This window comes from Gnatocerus cornutus, chromosome 5 (genome assembly GCF_029298725.1).
Source record: "Gnatocerus cornutus isolate USDA-ARS CGAHR chromosome 5, icGnaCorn1.1, whole genome shotgun sequence".
NCBI lineage: Eukaryota > Metazoa > Arthropoda > Insecta > Coleoptera > Tenebrionidae > Gnatocerus > Gnatocerus cornutus.
Window position 1 is genome coordinate 3,238,855 of NC_142237.1, and position 16,432 is coordinate 3,255,286.

The window sequence follows — 16,432 nt, forward strand, 5'->3', positions numbered from 1 at the left end:
ATGAAGCAGACTATACGAAATAATTTATTTATGTGCGGACGGTTTATTGTCTCAGGAATATAGCCAGGAAAGTCTAATTGAAGTATGGGTTTAGATTAATAACCAATTTCTTAATAAATTAGTTAGCTTAGTCCCTTTGCGTCAAGCTGAACGTCATAAAGGACGTTTGGAGCAGACGTCCTGATAATAGTATATTAAATACAAGTTTATAAGCAAGCCTTTAAAACACGCACGACGAGTTTAAGTCGTAAGTGTTTTAAAGGCGCTTATAAACGAGTGTTATACACTATTTTTTATTATACCTTTCCATTTACAATCCTTTAGGAGCATTGAAAAAAATGTGAATTTACACAATAAAATTATCAAAGGTTGTTTGTGAATCGTTTTCGTACAGACGTTAGCAATTGTTTATTTACACATTTTTTCACGTTTGTAAAAATCCGTTCAAAAAATAAGTGAAGATATTAAAAGGCTAGCAGAACATGCAGAACTGCGATTAATTTTGAATCTACCCGACGCTGAGAAATATAGTAATCATGCTTTGATTATGGCAAACAGATGAGCATCGATGAGTTGAAACGTCAGGTGGGATAGAAATCGAGTGTGGCTAGTGGCTAAATTGAAGAATCTACTTCAAACAAAATAGTTGTTTCCAAACGCATTGCTGGTGTTCTGAACACATCGGTTGCTAAATCAACTTCATCAAGAGCTATGGACGTCCAACAGACGAATGAAAATGAAAAAGCTTCTACTAGTTATGAATCAGAAGCAAGAAACAACAGTAACAATTTCAAACAATAGCAATTGTAATTTTCATGTTAATATTATAAATAAAAATTGATCCTGACATTTCACTATTTCTTGTTACCTCGACAACTTTAAACCTTTAGTGTTTTAAAGACCCTTTATTGCACGCTTTTGCATGTTTTAATTTAGGATTATGATGCAGGTATAATAAAAAACTATTTGTTAGTGTTTTATAATTTTTTTGATTAGAATTCAGGCATCTAAACACTCGTTTTGCCTCACTTTTCTATTCACCTCTTATTAAACTTATTTAAGACAGAAAGTCGGAAGAGTTTTCTTAGAAGAGTCTGCCTACGAGCCGATGATGAATTTACAATTGCTCTTCGTTGAACTTCGTCTTCTCGTTTTTAGTTTTGCCTCACTTTACATAAACTTCTAATTTCAAAACTGCGATATAATCATTTAACTCTGTCGTGTTTACGTAACAACTTCAAATTCTGTTCCACAGAAAATTGCAACTTTCAAGTTTTAAATAGCAGTCACGACGCTTGGTGTTAACACGAGAGTATTTTTATTGTTGTAATTTATATTCTTTTTAGTGAATAAAGTTTTCAAATTTTTTTCAATCCGTCTGGAGTTTGTAGCTTTTGTTTTTTGATGAAAGTTATGTTCCTTATTAAGAGTGTTTCTTATTGTTCTAGGAGGACTCCGTTGCAAAGGATTCCGATTCTGATCTTAAGGTATGTATTGATCTATATTCTGCTTGGACAAATATAAATGCAGATGATGAGAAATCTGTAGAAGATGAACTGCGAGGTGCGGATTGTGGTCCATTTGCGAGTGATTCGAATAAGTTTCAGCAACAAGCACACACGCATTTCGCATTTCCAGTACAAATGCAATGATGGATAAACTTTTAAATAAACATGTTCATTTTCTTGTCAACGTAAAATTTATGTATAAAAGGAAAATAACTATGATAATTTTGTGCATCCATTTCGACAATCCCGGAGCACTCTATATAGCACCGTTATGGTTATTTCTGAAGGATGAATAAATAATCGTAATTACCCATCAGACAATGCAAGCAGGTACACCTGATATAACCCCAGCAAGATGAATAAGATACATATTTCATTGTGACTGGCGCTGCCCAAATAGCTGTAATACATAATCAACATTCATCAAAACACTTACTAAACGAGTAGGTGCTTCAGTTTTACCTAGTTTTTATAGATTTTTATTATTTGGATTTTTGAATTTTTGACCAATCAAGGGATCAAAATAGTACAAGGTGTTTTTAAATGTTTCTAGCATCAAGGGTGGCTCTGGAATTCCTGTCGTGCACTACTTTGCCGCTTTGTTTTCATAGTGAATATAACTATCTTGAAAATTATTTATGTTACTTACGTCACCGACGTATCAGTTACGGTTTTGTGCCCAAATTTTTGATTTTCAGGTTTTAAACCACAACTAGAACAGTTTTCTTCTCAAAGTTTACTTTGCTCCATGATTGAGGTTAACTACAAATGTCAGTTGAAAAATCTAAACCCACATTTATAATGAGCGGCAAATTTTTTTGACATTTCATAGCCACTTTTGATGCTAGAAACATTTATAAACACCTTGTATATTAAACGTGTTTTATAATGGCCAATTTGGTTATAAAACAAGTCCTTTATACTATTTTTTCGAATTTGCACCCTTTTTTTAATAAAAAAAATTTAAATTTTACAATTCTAAGACTTTTCGTTTTACACGATTGGTAATGGTTTTGTAACCACGACTTGCCACTTGATTTTCAAATTCAATTTAAAATTTGACATTTATTGAGTTTCACTATCACTGAATTTTGACTTAACGTAACCTAACCTCACAGACTAACACTCACATCTATTATATTTAGGTACAATTATTGTTGGCCGAAAAAGACAATTCAATTATATTGATACATTTTTTATTCACGCAGCAATTTATTAAACACGAATCGTAAAATCCCAATTGACCAAGATCTTGACAGGAAACAGGTGACAGCCAGACTAATTAGTTCTGCCAATTCTTAAAAAACAAAATTTCCTACTTTGAGTTCTTTTATACAAGGTGTTTATAAATGTTTCTAGCACAAAGGGTGGCTATGAAATGTCAAAGAAATTTGCCGCTCATTACAAATGTGGGTTGCGATTTTTCAACTGACATTTGCAGTTAACCTCAAACATGGAGCACAGTAAGTTTTGAGAAATAAACTGTTCTAGTTGTGGTTTAAAACCTGAAAATCAAAAACTTGGACACAAAACTGTAACAAAACCTTGACGTTGACGTAAAAAACATTGTAAATAATGTTCAAGATAGTTATATTCACTATGAAAACAAAGCGGCAAAATAGTGCAGACTCCAAATTGAGTACTCTAATGAACCTATTAAAGCGGCAAATTCGAAAAATCTTCATTATTGTCTATTTTAAATTAACTGTAACTTTAATTTTTAGTTTTACAGTCACTTCTATTACACACTTTTTTCAGCGGAAACAGTAGTTTCAAATTATTGATCCATTAAGAAGGATATAATTTTCCCTATCTAACCGGTAATAGATATTTGGAGATGAAGATCAAGATAAGCTAGTTTTGCGTTTGCGTGTGAAAATTGAAGATATCATCTAATCATTTGGAGTTTTTCTTAAACCAGACCAAGCGCGGCATTATATGTCTTTGTCACGAATGTTTTTTCTAAATCCTATTTCGATAAAGTTGCGTCGTTTTGAAAACATTTTGCTTGTGAATTGATAAAATACTTTCAAAATTCTCCTGTTAAATTGTTTTCATTTGTTCATTGTGACAAACAGACTGTGGGTTTTTGAATCCTTGATAAAGCGATTCCAGTAACTTCAACACGGAACGATAATCATGACAAATGGGAAGCGTTTTAAAATGTGCTTCTGGCTGAGATAATAGTCAAACGTGTGATTTATAAATAAAAATTCACGCCTTGTCTGGATTCTGCGTGAAAATTAGGCACGTACATCTTCTATAAATATGTTTTTCATTATGGGAGGATTGCTATCTTAAATGTCGATTGGAAGCGGAGATAGAAATGGCTGCCAACAAACGAACCAATTGTTACTACCTAGAGAGATTTATATTAAGTGATGAGGTTTGTTTTTCTTTGGTTTTAGGTGTTGTGCAGTTGGCACACAAAATTGTGTCCATTATTTATCCCTCAGTTTAATGTAGTCGATAATTTATTAAAAATGATTGACGTCAGAATTTAAATTATTGTTAATTATAATGTCAGGGTTGTTTGAAATTTTCAATAATAGTTGCGCTTTTCTATATACAAGCTGTGATTTTACGGTTTCGAAAAATGTTTTCAATACGCAATTGAGTCTGTTTAGTCGCTTTTTAGAATATGCTTAGCGAACCACAAATTTGCCGAGTTTATATATCGAGACATTTTCAAGCAGCTTGCCTGGTAACATACGATAGGACCTTGATATAAACACTTCAGGATTAGATTGACCCCTTGACATCATATTTAAGTAATGTTTTGTGCGTGGTTATCCCATTTAAATTCGTTCTGAATTATGATATTATATGCAGTTTTACATGAAACACACTGTCCATTAGAGTTAATCAGGGTCTGGAATGTGGAAAAATATTACTTTTGCACAGATAGCTATTTCGTTACCTTTTTACACGTACACATGCAATTTGAAAGCTTATATCTCATCATCGAACACAATTTTTTTAATTTTGTGATTTTATGCCATGTTATGTTGGTAGTACATACCTACTTTCTGTTTTACGAAATCGTTCATGGAAAATATGAACAATAGTCTTAATCATTCGACTAATACTTTTTTATCTAATTGTTCATAAAGATGCTTTACATTTTACTTTAAAATTTTTGCTTTGTTTGTTTGGGATCTGTGTTTCAGGTGAAAAGAAATCCGGACATGACTTTTTTATTTTGCAAATTTTGGAGAAAATGTTTGATTTCCTCTTACAAAAAATTTCTAATGTTTGGAAGTAATATGAGACCTTCGTTTTGTTTGCAAAATGACAGAAGAAAAAAAGCCAAAAAACTCAAACTTAAAATTTAAAATTTTATTACCTTTATGACTTTAGCTGACTTTAGTCGAGGAATGCTTTGAATGAAGTTTAAATCTTGTGTGTACTGCTCCTATTTTTCGCTTAGTCATCCATAGCTTGGATTTAGATCGGGACTTCCAGCTGGCCTCAAGAAAGCCATCAAGAAATTTCAACTGCGTCTAGGTAATAATTTACTATTATGCACAAACACAATAACGCAAAAGTTGTCGCAACAAATGAGGTTGGTATATAATTCAGCCTGAACTACCGAACCTATCTGCTGCCTTGAAATAAGTTGAATTTAAACCAGGCTCGTATGACTTTGAAAAGTAATTTCTGCAGAAATCATGACTCTACTGTCCTGAAAAGGTGTCTTTGGTAAAAAACAGAAAGTAGAGAAACTTTCGTCAACTATGTTTACGTCCATAGGGTGATTTAGACTAACGCATGACTTGCCAAAAGACAGTACGAGGCTCTAATAGGCAATGGTCTAGCCTCGTTGCTATTGGAAACTTCAGTTCTGCCGTCGTATAAGCTGCCGTCAATTTGAGACATTGTAGCAGTTTATGGCTTAACAATCTAATTGTTTACAAACTACAGTAGCAAATATTTCTCAAGTTTTAATAATCTACTGGCAATAATGTTTGGTGTCAAAGATCTCTCGTTGAAACCTTTCATAGAATCCACGCCAATACCGGCAATAAAAGTAGAGTCTCTGACAAGAATGGGTTTTTGTGCATTTTGTCACTTTACACATACTTTACATTCCGATTTTAACAAATCGTCGTCCAAGTGGCAACTGCCTCTATCTCAATTTTGACGATTTTTCGTTTTTGCTTGTTTTCGAATTGTTTCTTCGTAGAGAATGTCCTGACGGAGTCTGTTTTTTGAATTTCGCTACATTTTATGCTCTTCGCGAAAATTTGACTACATCCGCTATCTCAATACGTAAGGCAACATACGCTATTTCATTCTCAATTCAAAATGAGGTAGAATAAAGGTGTATGTCGGATTGAGTTAAAAGTGTGTTAAGCGAGAAGAAAAATGTTTGATGGTGCTTCTAACATAGATCGTCCTATGTTCCTTCATATTAAGCAAATATTGTAAGTTAACAATACCTCTTATAAAAAATTATTAATTTGATTTAAAATAATCCACTCATAGCATCAATAACCATAAGATTTCTATTTTAAAGTAATAAATCTACAGACCATTAAATAATATTTAAAAAAACAATTTTTTAAAGCAATGTAATTAATTCGAAAAAAAGGTCAGCGCAAGGGTTTGAACACGCATGAAAAAAGTGTCAACTAGCATGGTAAAGGTCATAATTTTTAACATACGGCGAGTTTGTAAAATTATACCTAATCTAATTGCCTAATTGAACATTCACAAAAATGGAAGTTAGCGATGGCTCTTTATATTATGTTCCAATTGAACTAATACGTTCTTTTTCACTCATTTTAATTTAATCAGGATCTACAGAAGACACAGTAAAAAAAAAGACCAACCAATTAACGCTTATAGCTTTTTCTGTCACATAGAATTGGATGTACTTTAAGCTTTATTGTGATTATGAGTGATGTTTAATAGTTATTTACAATACTAGTGCGCGAAGCTTATGTTCGTGCATGAGCGTTTATTTAAAGCACGAGCGACTGAAAGGAGCGAGTGTTTTATTTACGCGAATGCAGGAACAAGCTTCGCGCACGAGGATTGTATAACGAATGTATTTTTAATTAAATTTTTTTGATTTTACTAAATTTTTAGACAAAATTGTCATGCGGTTGCCATAATTTGTAAGTCTTCTTTTACATGGTTCTTCCAAGTCACTAAGGAGGCAAACAAAGGGGTAGACAAACTGCTCAAGTTTTTGTATCCAGAAATAAAACGAGAAATTAAATCAAATAGTTATTGGTAACTTCGCAACCATTTTTTTTATATTTGTAATTTTGTTGTTGTGAAATATTCGAATTTGTGTCTCCCAATGTCAAAACCGCTTATTTGGTTCACCCTTCCAATATTAAGTTCCGTACTGACACTGGTGAAACACGTTGTCAAGGCACGATTGTCTTTTGTTTTGTTTCGCGGTCGACTAGCCCTACTCAACCGCGAAACACTGCTTCGCGCACTGAAAAGCGTGCGCAAAACATCGAAAAACAAGCGATGAGTATAAAAAATTATACTCATCGCAATTATACTCATCGCTTGTTTTTCGATGTTTTGCGAAGCAGTGTTTCGCGGTTGAGTAGGGCTAGTCGACCGCAAAACAAATCAAAAGATAATCGTGCCTTGACAACGTGTCTCACCAGTGTCAGTACGGGACTTAATATTGAAAACTAATAAATAAATAACTCGAGGTTTTATTATTCGACATTGGGGCACACAAATTTGAATATTTCGCAACAACAAAATTACAAATATAAAAAATGGTTGCTAAGTTACCAATAACTATTTGATTTAATTTTAGACTTAGTGACCATGTAAAAATAGGCTTACAAATCATGGCAACCGCATGCCAATTCTGTCTAAAAATTAAGTAAAATCTAAAACATTTAATTAAAAACTCGTATAAAAAATGTTATACAATCCTCGTGCGCGAAGCTTGTTCGTGTATTCGCGTAAATAAAACACTCGCTCCTTTCAGTCGCTCGTGCTTTAAATAAACGCTCATGCACGAACATAAGCTTCGCGCACTAGTGTTGTAAATAACTATGGAATAAGTTGTCTATTTATGTTATGCTCTCCATCGATGCCAGAAGGTTGTAAATTAAAAATTATAAATTACAGCAATACCCGAAATTCCTTGCCCGGAACTGTATTCACAATTGCAATGGTTAAAAGGATGAAATTTGTCATTTAACACAAAAAAAGTTGTTTGTTGTTTGTATAGTATTGAAACGTAAACTGCAACTTGCTCTATCTCAGGCAAAAATTAAGGCAACACCCTCTATCTCAAGCATTTCTTCAGAAAATTGTTTTATTTTATTGAAACTTTTAATAATCGTTTGAAACACAATAAAAAACAAATGAAGAGAATTGCTATTCCAAAAATGTGTTTAATCTAAAAAAAAAACAGTTTTTTTATTGTCCTGTAAAGTTGCAAAAATTGAGATTGCGTAAGTTGCCACTTAGACGACGAAATACGAAACAAACAATTTAAAATTATAGCAGCAAAATGATGCAACGAATATTTTTTTATAAAATTTACTTTTTTTTGTACAAACTTGTAATCTCAGATTAATGAAATTTTGTAAAATAACTAGGGAGTCAATTCTTAAAATGATGGAACAAGATTTCCATTAAATAATTTCTCGATTTAAATTCCAATGGGTCATTTTGCAATTTTTGAACTCATTGGAAATTTCCATTAGAAAACTTGTTTGTTTCTATAGCATCTGCTACATATAATGCATTCACGATCTTTTTAGACCAGAGTAGGCCATGTTTTTTTTCTTTTTGTTGGCTACAATGACTGACAGAGGTAGTTTTTTCACTGTCACATCTGACATGTGTCTTTCATGCATGCAAGTTTGCCACTTTTCTGATACCGGAAAAATCGTGTGTTTCCTTTTAATCGTGAAAGTAACAGTTTAAAGGCATTATCTTCAAAATATTGCAATAAAATGCCTAAAGTGATTTCGTTTTCGAACAAAAAATGTGCTATTTGCAGTTTCAAAAAGATCGCCTTGATTTAAGACGGGAACAAACGATCTGAGGTGTTACAAATATATTCTTTGTAAGGTACAAGGTCCCATAGACGTTTGTTTTCAAAATATTTTTAGATGAGGCGTGCAACCGTTTCCATAGTTCTGGACACCAAAGATGAAAAGTTTTGGCTGATAAGCGGCAACAATTAGAATTTTATGCCGAGAAAACAACACTTTTCAAAATTATTAAGTCTATGAGTTACAAACACAGAGAAGTGAACGATCACAAGACTTTATGTAAACAAAAACAATTCAAATTCTAAATTGCTGCACTTTTTAGTTAACGAAATTCGCCAAAGTTTGCTTTTAGTGTGAGATTCCATAACATAAAACCCTGGGTCAAATGCTAATTCGATCAAATAAACTTTTTTAAGGTTTTATGACTAGAATCAAGACCTGGCAGAAGTGCTTCTTGAGAATGGTAAACTTTTTGCCATCGGAATATACCAGCAGTAATGTCTTCCATTATGATTAATATTGCATTTGTTGAAAAATAATTTCAAAATTTTAGATAAAAATTCAATAAAATTATCAAGTTCTGAATGTTCGGTTCAAACTGGCAACAGAGGAAAGGTTTCAGACACAATTCATAACCAAAAAAAGGTGACAACTCCAATAGACAGAACAAATGTCAATCATTTTCAGGAAACTTTGGCTCACAAAGGTTGACTACCAACCAAGTTACTAGATTTCCATGGCTTGCCGCGGTCTAAAAAGATCGTGAATGCATTATAACTTAAATTTTATATCTTGTCAAATTTTGAACACGATGTCAAATTGCGCATCGGAAATATTTCGCACGATTAGAAGAAGTTATAAAAAAGCGTTGTGACTACACACATTATGTCAAAAGCTGTACACCCAAAAATGCCACCAAAACAGAATGAGACTACAGGCTCACAGAAAGTTTATGCAGCACTTGAGCTGTATAAATTATGCCATATTTTTGTTTGGTTCTAACAAGAAATGCAAAAAAAATCGCCGTAGGAGCTAGTGGCGGTTAATTGTTTCTAACTCTTTTGACTCGGGAAAAATATGTATATCGTGCTTGTGGTAATTAAATTAACTAGCATTAAATTGAGACTGTTTAAAATAGTTTAAGGAATTTTAAAAGTAGCTTAACATGGCTAGGCAGATCTGCATTAAAGAAAAAATTCGAAGTAGAAACATTACCAAAAGCAAAAGAAATGTGAATTTCCAGACATTTGCAAAGAATTGTTGACACCGTTTTTTTAGGCAAAAAAAGTTCTGATAGAAAATTTTTCTTTAGTTTAAAGACAATACATTTTTTCTTATTTTTTACTATGAGAAACTGCCCTATTATTTAAAATTTTACAAAACTTAAGCGAAATGTTTTAATCTTGAGTTTCGCTGGTTCTAAAATACATGTCAAAATGGCTATTCAAATTTAAATTCAAAAGGGTACATAGCATGTGAAAAATTTCCTATGGAATTCGTGGCAAAACGCCCATGGGAATTTCAGGAAGAAGTTTTTCCATGTTTTGTGTTTTTTTTTTAATTCTGATTGGAAATCATTCTAATGGTTTTAAGAATTGCACCTCAGGTGGCCCACGCAAATAGGTGGACCTCGCTTTTCTGTGGGCTTCGATTTCCATTTGGGATTCCTCATTCGTTATGTTAAACACAGACGGTCACGGAAAAGCTACTCGTAGGTTTACGAATACTCTTGCCAAAAAGTAGATGTTCAAAATTTTAGATCAAGAAAAAAAAATTAAATGGACCAAGGAAAATAAAAATACAGACTTAAAAATTGAATAGAAGCGGAAAATAAAGCCCACTTCATTATTTATGCGAAGAGAGCTCCCAAGCTAAAATTGATTTATGTATGAATTAAAGTACATTTTAGTGTTTCAGCTCTCACTGTTTTTTCAACACTAATTACATAAAATAATGTATATGTTTTTACCTTGCATGCGGCGGCTTCTAAACGTGCATTATTTCGACATTTAAATTTAAATTTGATTAAAGTGATGATATTATTTCTTGTATATGCAAATCAAAGGTAACAATATTAATCCTAACTTGCTACCTCTCGAAATATGATTATTATTTTTTCCAACCACATACCTAAATTAATAATGTTTTCCCGCGTTGTAATATCACCTCGCATACAAGTTATCCACTCATGTTTCTTCATATTAGCAAAACCTTCAAAGTTTTCATTACGACGGCGGTATATTATGCCAGTATTTTAGTATGTTTTGTCTGTATGTAATATGTACCTTTTGTTGGTTTCTATTTGAAGTCAAGTAAAGGACCAGTTTGTTTACCAAACTTCCGTAATTTCTGTCATAAGCTTTCAATTAAATGCTGTTAGGTATGAGAGAACGTATCTCATCAAGGTAGGATTCTGTATTCCTTTAACGCAAACTGCGAACTTCCTGGGTTCAAAGGATTAAAGGACATACAAAAGTGGTCTGATTATGGCTTGGTGACGTGAATTTTTCTTCAGGGGATGTAAGAGTAGTTTAATTTTAAAGGTAGTCGAGTGTGCTAATTTTTCAGCGCTTTAAATGATTTTGCATTTTCGGGGATATGTATGAATCCGCTCCTGTAATTTTAAAAGCGTTTGTATAAAATTAATTTTGAAACAATTCAAGTCACGTGGTTTCTTGGAAGAGTGCAACCGTCTGTTCAAAGTAAGCTTTCAATGGTGCTTAAGGGTCTACGCTACGCATATACCCGTATATGGCTTACGATTTTTCGTTTTTGAAGCGCATTTTGGACTTTGAAAAATCGCTCGACCTCTGTATGTATGCGTCTCAGGTAGAGCTATGGAGGTGACATCTTCGAATTTTGAAAAAGTGAAAAATTTGACTTTAATTAATTAAAAACTGAAATTCCCATTTTTCGTTTTTAAGGAATATGAAGCAACCTAGGAAGTTAAAAAAAATACCAACATGTGGAGAATTAAAACCTCTATGGAGGTGACATTTTTGTTTTTGTCATTATGCTATAATTTTGAAGTTATTAATAAAAAAACAAATCAAAAATAGGCAACCAACAGTACAACTAACGCAAATCATCTTATGCAAATCTCATGATTTACGACCGCTCACTAGGGGGTCACTGACGTTCCGCCCAATTGTAATAAACTGCTATCGGGTAAAAGCAGGTAAAGACCCAACTGGTCGCTCTCGGCAACAAATATCGAAGGTACTTGTAGCTAGTGTATTGAGAAATAATATTTTATTATCTCTGATACAGGGTCCGGCAACATTTGTGGTCACCCCCAAAATTGTCTTATAGAGGTAAAATTTTAAAAATTTACATACGCTAATGGATAATCGAAGAAGCTCTAGAAGATGACGCAAAAACTTGTTCTTTATCACCGATAGTTTTGGCGTCGCGACGCCTTAAAAGTGTAATTTTTATCTATTTGTGAGGGTTTTTGGAATCATTCAATATATATATATATATTTTAATATAAATGTGTTAAAAATATTTAAGTAATTAAGGCAGTAAACCTTCATATTAATCCTGACATTGTAAATAATTCTTTAGCGATGGTAGGGAGCAAAGGTATCTTCAACTGCGACAACGCAATTTTACGCCACTGATTTAAAATCGGGCCCTAAGTTCTTATTTTTCAATGTAAATAATTAACTATTTCTATTTAGTATCCAAAAAGTGCAACAATCAACGTTAATCAAAATTGAAGTGACTTGTAAAAAATTGATGTAGTTTGCCACTGTCCGTCATAGTTTTGAAAACTAACTTGTTAAAACAGCAATTTATGCTCAGTTACATTAAATTTAAGATGAAGCTGGTCACAGTTATGTTAAAAAAACAATTCGCGAGTATTTACGCAAAAATTCAAACATCGCTAAAAATTACTCTTCTAACGCATCGCAAATTTTTGCTTTAGATTGTTAAGCTTGATAAAGCGAATGCAAAATTGCAAATATTTATTTTTGAAACTAAAAACGATTTTGAGGGTGATTATTACTGTTGCCGGACTCGGTATAATTCACTGTTTTTCACACAAAATTTTGTTATTTACGCATTAATTTTACATTTCGTATTTTCCAGTTTTAAATTAGAAGACCTTTTTTCCGCAATTATAAAATGTGTATTATTGGGAACATTTTCTATTTCAAAAACTTTATCCGATAATTCTGACTTAAAACCGCTAATTACATTTTTACTTTCGGAACTATTCCTAATATTTTTCATCACCGTTTTTTAATAAAATTGTTGGCTCAAATCTTGGTGTTGATAAAAATTATCAAAAACACAATTTATTCCCAAACACCAAATTTTGTCAAAAACTGCTGACGTGCAAGTTTGATAAAAGCAACTGACCAACTTTAATCGACAAAACTCTAGAAATTTAAAAAAGTAGGTACATTGATTTACAAGTCGAGCACAGTCAAAAACACAAGTATCCAAAGATTGAAAGAATTTAAATATTTTTTCAAGATATTTATTTATAGGTTTTCGAAATACATTTTTAATTGCTTTTAAAATTCGTATAATTAAACTACTAAGATGGCCCCTTGAGAACACAGCTACTTTTTAAGGAAAACACCCCGATTTTCAAGGGTTAACAGAAAAGCAGAAAAATCGTGAAAAGACTCCCGTTTTTAAGGTATATTTTAAAATTAACATTTTTTAAAGAATTTGTCCGGTTTTTCGAACTCTTTTTTAAAAAAGTCAAAATTTTAAGAAGTATATCCTGTTTTATCAAACGTGAATACGGTTTCGTACAAACAAATTTCCCTTTTAAAAACATTTAAAATTAGGAATTTTACCTTGTTTTCAAAGATTTTACCCTGTTTTGAATTTTGTACTAGTAGGCCCCCTCAGAACACAACACATTTATAATGCTTTTAGCCTGGTTTTCAAACTAACTTGAAAAGTTAAAGTTTTTAAAGAATTTGACCGGTTTTTCGAAGTCACCCTTTTTTTTAAAAGTCAACATTTTAAGGAAAATACACCGTTTTTTCAAACAAGAATACGGTTTGGTCCAAACAAATTTCCTTTCAAAAACACTTAAAATTCGTCTTTTTACCCTGTTTTTCTGTTGGGCTACTTCAGAACAAAAATGAATACGGTTTTGGCCTGGTTTTCAAAGTAGCTTTTAAAAAGTTAAATTTTTTAAAGAAATTGCCCGGTTTTTCGAAATACTTTGTTTTTTAAGCAGTTTAGTCCTATTTTAACAGTCTTCTTAATTAAAAGATAAAATTTGCCTTTTTTGCTCAGTTTTTCTATGGAGCCACTTCAGCACACATATGAATATGGTTTCGGCCAAGAAAAGTTACAATTTAAATATACTTAAAATTCGTCTTTTGTCCTGTTTTCAAAGATTTTACCCTGTTTTGAATTTTGTACTAGTAGGCCCTCTCAGAACACTTTTTTAATGCTTTTTTAATGCTTTTAGTCTGGTTTTCAAAACTTTTTAAAAAGTTAAAATTTTTAAAGAATTCGCCCGGTTTTTCGAAGTCACCCTTTTTAAAAAAGTCAAAATTTTAAGAAATATATCTTGTTTTATCAAACGTGAATACGGTTTCGGCCAAGAAAAGTTACCATTTAAAAATACTTAAAATTCGTCTTTTTACCCTGTTTTTTCTGTTGGGCTACTTCAGAACAAAAATGAATACGGTTTCGTTCAAACAAATTTCGGACAAAATCTCCATGAGCGAAGCGAATTTCCCTTTCAAAAACACTCAAAATTAGAGATTTTACCTTTTCAAGTATATTTTTCAGACTTTCCCTTGTTTTTAAAAAAGTTAAAAGTTGAAGGTACTTATTTTTTATTCAAACATACATTTTTTTAAGTTAATACACTATATGTTGAAACAATAAGTAGTTAAATATATGATATATTCTAACTCAGATTATTATGCCTAGTTTTCTTAGTCATTTTCCTATTTTCTATGCATTTTTTTCAACAAAAACCCGTATTTCTAGCATCAAAAACATCAAAAAACAACATTGAACTTTAATCGATAAAACTCTAGAAATTTAAAAAAGTACATTGATTTACAAGTCGAGCCCAGTCAAAAACACAAGTATCCAAAAATTGAAAGAATTTAAATATTTTTTCAAGGTATTTATTTATAGGTTTTGGGTTTTACAGTCTTTTCTTGAAATGAAAATTATGGTGTTAGCTTCGACATATTTGAAAGCTAATTGTCTTATTGGTAACCTATAAAATCCACCGGTAGCAGGTAAGATTAGAGACGAGGATTATTGTGTAAAATTCGTACAATTAAAGACACAAGTGGATTCAGATTTTTTAAAAAATAGTTTTTTTGCATAATAACATTAAACGCCAATTTTGCTTTTCCTGAGTGGTTCTGGCTTAAAAAATATTAATTAGGGAAGTATTTTTATTGATTAGTGGGATGTATTATTATGAAGAGTTAATCACAGAAAACAACAGAGTCTAAAAGGTCCAAAAACTCATGTGTCAGGTAAAAGGTTTGGTTAAAAAAAATTAAATGCGTTTTTCTCAAATAAAAATATTAAAATAATAAGTAATTTTAAAATTTCCCCGGCGACCAGTGAGGAAAAATTTTGGATCACATTTACGAAAATTACATTTTTCAATTAAAAAAACATTCTTCCATTACGTACTATGGGAACTGGAAATTTGGGGATTTTATACATACATTTTCCATTAATTGAAAAAAAATTACGCCCGTAAAATTTTTGTCTACTAGAACCAGAAATTTCACAAGCTCAAAACGCAGAGAAACTCAAATCCGGATATTTTAACTCATCTTTGGTCCAACACGAATTTATTGTTCCAACCGCTGGGTTTCTTAGGAAATGTGCAGGTCAAGCGACCGTTTCCATAAAGTTTATGATCCGCTCATTACCAAATCCTCGGTAATCCCTTTTGGCAGCTGTCAATCAAAGGTGTTGTTAAAGTTGCATACTTTTCAAACACGAAATTTTCGGGCAGGCTCGTAGACCCTTAAACGCGTCGCTCCAATGGCTGCATACGATGCGAGCGAGCGAAACGAAATCAAATTATTTTTGGATGCATTTTCTAATGTATTTATGGGACGCGACGTAATCCATTGTCAAAATGAATTTCTTATATGGACTCGATTTATCCATGCTAGTGGTTTTTGTTGCATTTAGGTACATAACTATGTAAAATTATCATCATTCTTATTCTTTGGTCGAAAAATTACAAATAATAATGTGAGTATAAAGCGCCAGCGGCTTTTCAAGCAACACGCAACAGTTATTTACGTCATTCTGCCCTTGAAATCAGACCGACAAGTTTTTTGCCCAATTTTGTTAGGATTCTTGGGGTTTTATAGTTAGTGGTATGGATGCCTGATTTGTCTAAATTATAGATTCTAGTTGCATATACTTCATTAAACTTCCAAGCCTGTGGCGAGGACGTTGAGAAAGTTATGTTTGCAGTGGCGGATTTACGGACGGGCGCATTGCAAAACCCCAAGATCACATTTTGTTTGCGTTTTCTGGAAAGTTGAGTAAGTGCACAGGATCCGGCAACACTTGTGGTCACTCTCAAAAACGTCTTTAATTTTGAAGATAAAATGTTGAAAATTTGCAAATTGACAAAGCTCTAGAATCTGACGTTTTTTATCACATATAATTTTGGCGACGTCTTCAAGATGTAATTTTTAGTTATTTTGTGAGGGTTTGTGCTCGCTTTTTTTTTAATACAAATGTGTTAATAAAATCTAAGTTGTCATTTTACGTTTTATGAAAATTTTGTATAAAATTTGAGGAAAAAATGCAATTTTATCAAATTTGGTTTCAAATTCGTTATGTCAAAATTTGTCCAAAAAGTGCAAAATGCTCGCGTTAAGCCGAATTGATCTTCGTACGAATTAATGAAGCGACTTGTGAAAATTTGGTGTAAAAGTAGTTTGCCATTGC

General features: G+C 32.3%; 1 protein-coding gene across 3 annotated transcripts in view; it reads left to right on the forward strand.

Moving 5' to 3' along the window:
• The window catches only part of LOC148173736 (pseudouridylate synthase RPUSD2-like), a 296,122-nt gene that overhangs the window by 59,643 nt on the left and 220,047 nt on the right, over nt 1–16,432 (forward strand). For all 3 annotated transcript variants that reach the window (XM_088035908.1, XM_088035906.1, XM_088035907.1), the window contains one exon: nt 1,449–1,487. In XM_088035908.1, the coding sequence (XP_087892034.1) occupies nt 1,449–1,487 (39 nt within the window). The remainder of the gene's footprint in view (nt 1–1,448; nt 1,488–16,432) is intronic.